Source organism: Lacerta agilis, chromosome Z (genome assembly GCF_009819535.1).
Source record: "Lacerta agilis isolate rLacAgi1 chromosome Z, rLacAgi1.pri, whole genome shotgun sequence".
Lineage (NCBI taxonomy): Eukaryota > Metazoa > Chordata > Lepidosauria > Squamata > Lacertidae > Lacerta > Lacerta agilis.
Genome location: NC_046331.1, coordinates 17,976,593 through 17,981,994, shown reverse-complemented (window position 1 = coordinate 17,981,994; position 5,402 = coordinate 17,976,593). Strand labels below are relative to the sequence as shown.

Sequence of the window (5,402 nt, the reverse complement as noted above, 5' to 3'; positions counted from 1 at the left end):
CTCTTGCGTGTCTTTTCCCTAAACTAAATAGCCCCAAACAGTGCAACCTTTCTTCATAGGTGAGTCACTCCACCCCTGCAGTCATTTTGGTTGCCCTTTTCTGAACCTTTTCCAACTGTACAATATTGTTTTGGGGTTGGGTGACCAGAACTATACAGAGTTTTCCAATTGTGGTCGCACCATAGATTTGTATAAGGGCATTATGATATGGGCAGTTTTATTCTCAATTCTTTTCTGAATGGCCCCTAGCATGGAATTTGCCTTTGTTCACAGCTGCCACACACTGGGTCTACATGTTCACTTAACTATCTGCTATGAACTCAAGGTCCTGCTCCTGGTCATTCACCAGTCACCTCTCCCTGCTCTCTCCCATCCTGTGGCACCTGGTTTGCTGTTTGGGCTCAGTGGAGCACTTAACACATTTGGCACCAGACTCCTGCAAATCCAGAGGATTTTATTTTTTCTTGGCTGAACTCTCTCCATCTTTCCCTTCCTCTCTTTTCTCAGTAGGTTTATAAGCTTGGGCGTGTGATGCCTTGCATGCAGGTGAGCCATAAAACATATAAATGTGTGTAAATTTATTGGGGAAGTATGTAGCTCTGCAGCTCCAGGAGTCTTGTGTATGGGAGACATGTCATAAGAACATCAGAAGAGTCCTGCTGGATCAGGCCTGTGGCCCATCCATCATCCTGTTCTGAAAGTTGCCAACCAGATGCCTGTAGGAAACCAGCAAGCAGGGTTTGAGCACAAGAGCCCAATCCCCTCCCGTGGTTTCCAGCAGCTGGTAATCAGAAGCATTGTTGCCACTGACCATGGAGTCAGAGCATAGCCTTGAGGGCTAGTAATCATCTATAGCCTTAGTCCACTCCATTAATTTCTCTAGTCTTCTTTTAAAGCCTTCCAAATTGGTGGCCACCATTGCTTCCTTTGGAGGGGAGCTCTACATTGCATGAAGAAGGACTTCCTTTTATCTGCCTCGAATTTTTCAATATTCAGCTTCATTGAGATCTTGTGAGATTTCAGCAAGTTATGGCCAGAAACTACAGCTCCATTGATGCTGCTTCTCTGCTGGTGGTGGAACCTGCAAGGCAGACAGCTGAGGCAAGGTGGTTGCTGCCTCTGGGGCAGGTGCCTCGCCTTGCCTCACCAGTAGTCTGGGCTTGAGTTCTAATGTTATGAGAAAGGGAGAAAAACTCTTCTGTACCTTTCTCCATGCCATGTATGATTTTATACACTTCTATGATGTTGCCTCTTACTCGCCTTTAAACTAAAAATTCTCAAATGCTTCAACCTTTCTTCACCTTTCTTCAGTTGCCCCTTTTCTGTGTCTTTTCCAACTCTACAATTTCCTTTTGGGGTGAAGCAACCAGGACTGCACAGCCCTGTAGTGTTCTCCAAAGAGATGTTTAGGTGCACAACAAGAGAAGCTTGCCAAGGTTTCAGCATCTGAGTGGTGTGGCAAATTCTGTGGGATGTATTGCTAGAGCAGTCAAGTACAACATTTTCCTGTTGCCACACGGGGATGTGGCTCCAGACAGGGAGGAGGACTTCCTGTCATACCTGCTGTGGAGCCTTCTCCCCCCTGTGTGTGACTAGATAGATGGTCATGACCATAGCTGACCAAGTAAAAGGGCTAGCCATTCAGCCATCTTCCTCTTTTGGGCTCTCTCTTTTGGACTTCCTCTTCTGGATCTCTACAGCTCCTAGCTCTTAGCCAGCACATGGCTCATCCTTTACAGAGGATGGAGGCCACAAGGAGCAAGTCTGAGATTTAGCTCAGACTTCTTTTCTCTACAAATGTAACTGTAACCACAAGATAATGACTGCTGTGAACTGAATGTAAGTAAAACTTTATTGTTATTTTCAAGAAGACTGTGCTGTGTGATTCTTATTTTAGAGGGAAATAAAGGGAAAATTTACCAGGAAAAATCCAGTCTGGACAAGCCATTGTTGACTTTAATTAAAAGACTCTAGTGATTCTTCAGCTTGCTTCCAATAAGTTGCAAAGGGAATATGCTCTGCTGTTTGCTCACTAGCGTGAGTGAGGAGGGATAATAGCAAAACAAAATATCCTCGCCTGCCTTCCTAATCATTCCCACAAATTCCAGCCTCTGCTGTTCTCAGCTAGGTTTAGGAGTCCACCACTTATGCTGGGCTACAGGCAGAGAAGGATGCAGGTGAGGTCACACCAAGATCATGACCCTTCTTGGTAGAAAACACAAGAATGGCAAAAAAGGCCCAGTGGAGCTCTCAGGGCAAAGGCCCATGCCTTCTAGAGCATAAAGACATAAGAGCTTTCTCAATAAGGCCAAAAGGGGCTCATCTAATCCAGCACCCTTCTCACACAGTGGCCAACCAGAAGCCCAGAAGCAGGCCCCAAGCACAACAGCTGCTCTCCCATCCTGTGATTCCGAACAGCTGGAATTCAGCAACAGAGCATAGGCATCCTGGCTAGAAGCCATTTATAGCCCTATCATCTATGAATTATAAGAACATTAGGTAAAAGGTAAAGGACCCCTGGGATTGCGGCGCTCATCTCGCTTTCAGGCTGAGGGAGCTGGCGTTTGTCCACATGTGGCCAGCATGACTAAACCACTTCTGGCGCAACAGGACACTGTGATGGAAACCAGAGCACACGGAAATGCCGTTTACCTTTCTGCCACAGCAGTACCTTTTCCCCCCTACAGCAGTACCTGTTTATCTACTTGCACTGGTGTGCTTTCGAACTGCTAGGTTGGCAGGAGCTGGGACTGAGAAATGGGAGCTCACCCCGTTGTGAGGATTCGAACCTCCAACCTTCCAAATGGCAAGCCCATGAGGCTTAGTGGTTTAGACCACAGCGCCACCCGCGTCCCTTTTATAAGAACATTAGTGGAGCCTGCTTGATCAAGCCAATGGCTCCTCTATTTCAGCATCATCACAGGGACCCCAAGTGTCAGCTAGTGTAACCCCCTACAATGCAGAAATAACAGCTCAGGATTGGGCTGCCATGTTCTCCCAGGTAATAGAGCGATGCAATGCAGGACAACCTGGAGGACCTGCTTCTCATGGGAGGGGGGTGGAGTCAATGCCTAGAGGATGCTGCTCCTTGCGTTTCCATGATGAACTTGACTCTACCAAACACAAACTTGCTGCACCATTTGAGACAGAATTGGAGTCACCAGGATTTATTCCCCAGTCATTTATTCACGTATAATTGCCTGTCTGCCTGTCTTGAAGTTAATGACTGGATGTGAAGATTGCCAGCTAGGTTTGGCAGAGAGGTAATTATGTGGCAATTTCCCCAAGCGATTATCTCCTCAAACACAGAGGGAGGGGGTCCTGCATGGTCAGGAATGGGCTACGGAGCTAAGGGACAATTCAGGAGCTGGGATTTTAAATTATCATTTTTTAAAAAAATTTTTTGGAGCAGATAGCCCTTTAAAAGCTTTTTACAAAAGCACAAGCTGGGCACCCACCAACCAAGTTTAAATTCCTGGCTCAGGAGTGTTTCCTTTAACCCCCAGATTGGTGTCTCTCCTTCACTGGAGGTTTTTGAGCAGAGGTTCGATGGCCATCTGTCAGGGATTCTTTAGCTGAAATTGCTGTATTGCATGGTGTTGGACTAGATGACTCTTGGGTGTACCTTCCAATTCTACATTTCTATGATTTTAAGTTATCACATAAATTAAAGTTGGCAAGATGTTGTAGCAAAAAAGATCACCTCTATGAAATTTGGTAAAACTTTCTTTCCTTTTTTTGAATATATACACCCAGCCCACCCCACCCTGCTTGCTAGATTTAAGCAGTGCAATCCACTTATGGAAGTAACAATTTATTGCTACAGTAATTACACAATTACATTATTGCTTGCCACCAGTGGGGGGGGGGAATTCTAGAAAAATCATTTATGTCAAAACCTGAAGCAGCCAGGAAAGAATTATTGAGAGCAGTAAATACATTGAACATGTAAATTATGTATTCGTATGAATGCTGGGATTCCACAGGGTTCTTTTTTTTTTTTAAAGAAATACTGTCAGCTTAAGGATCTCCTTGGAACTGTTGGTCACTTTAGAATGCAGAATGAAAAAGTTTTCCTACAGGATACAATGGGTGTGGGGTGATTTATTTCTTTTGAAAGCTAAGGAGGATGCAATGACAAGGATGTTTTAATCACAAAGAACGGAGGAAGAAAAGGAAAGAAGACGCAGAGGACTTCCTCCCCTGGAAGTGACAAGTGACGGGGGGGGGGGTTAATATAATCTGCTCTGGGATAGGAGGGCTCAAACCAATGGCTTCAAATTATAGGAAAGGAGATTCCAACTAAACAACAGGAGGGATTTTCTGATGGTAAGAGCTGTTTGAAAGTGGAACGGACTCCCTCAGAAGATGACTCTCCTTCACTGGAGGTTTCTAAGCAGAGGTTGAGTGGCCATGTCAGGGATGTGTTAGTTGGGATTCCTGTATTGCAGTGGGTTAGACTAGATGACCCCTGGAGTACCTTCCAAATCTACATTTCTATGAGAAGCAGAAGAAAAAGAGGAAGAAGAAATTCTCAAATAGGAATGTATATTCCCCCCCCCACTCCACCTCAGGGAATTTTACTACTGACATTTAGAGGCAATGCCCTGGTCTTAAAAGAGATTGCTGTGCTCTTTGACTGCCTTTGAATGCAGGTTGTTACGTTGCTCCTTATTAAAACTGGAGTGTGAAAACAGGCTGACTTGAAGCCAGGAATCTGCAACGTGGTACCGTTTTGGATTTCAGAAAGGGTCAGGAACGAGAGCGCCAGGCGAGAGGAGCTGTGAGCAGCCGGAATCATGTGCGACTTCTCAGAAGATCAGACCACTGAGTTCAATGAGACTTTCCAGAACTGGAGATGGCAAGATCCTGTACAACCAGTGTGGCGATGTCATGAGAGCCCTGGGCCAGAATCCTACCAATGCGGAACTCATGAAAGTTCTGGGGAACCCCAAGAGCGATGAAATGAATGCAAAGACACTGAGCTTTGAGAAGTTCCTGCCCATGATGCAGACCATTGCCAAGAACAAGGATCAAGGCTGCTTTGAGGATTATGTGGAGGGGCTGAGGGTCTTCAACAAGGGATGTCCTATGTTATCTAGTTCACAGGTAAAGAATGCCTGACAGCATAGCATATCATGGTGAGGAGCCTTGGGTAGTCCTCTCCTCCATGAATGTGTCTAATCTGTCAGGGTTACTTAAACTGTGATTCCTGCATGGCAGGGGGTTGGACTAGATGACACCTGGGCACCTGGGCACCCCTCCCAATTCTACCCTCTGCCAAGAATGTTGTTACAAGCAAGGGACCAGAACTTGGACACCGATGGGGGGGGGAGCAAGTCCCCAGTAGAAATGGGAATGAAATATGTGGGGAATTAGCAGCTAAACTGAACAAATGTATA

At 45.7% G+C, this 5,402-nt stretch overlaps 1 protein-coding gene across 1 annotated transcript; it reads left to right on the top strand.

The window, feature by feature from the left end:
- The first annotated feature begins 4,799 nt into the window (after positions 1 to 4,799).
- Positions 4,800 to 5,124, top strand: LOC117040459 (myosin light polypeptide 6-like). The gene is given in 2 exon segments (XM_033138240.1): positions 4,800 to 4,846; positions 4,848 to 5,124. Coding segments are annotated over 2 exon segments (324 nt in total).
- The last annotated feature ends 278 nt before the right edge of the window (positions 5,125 to 5,402 follow it).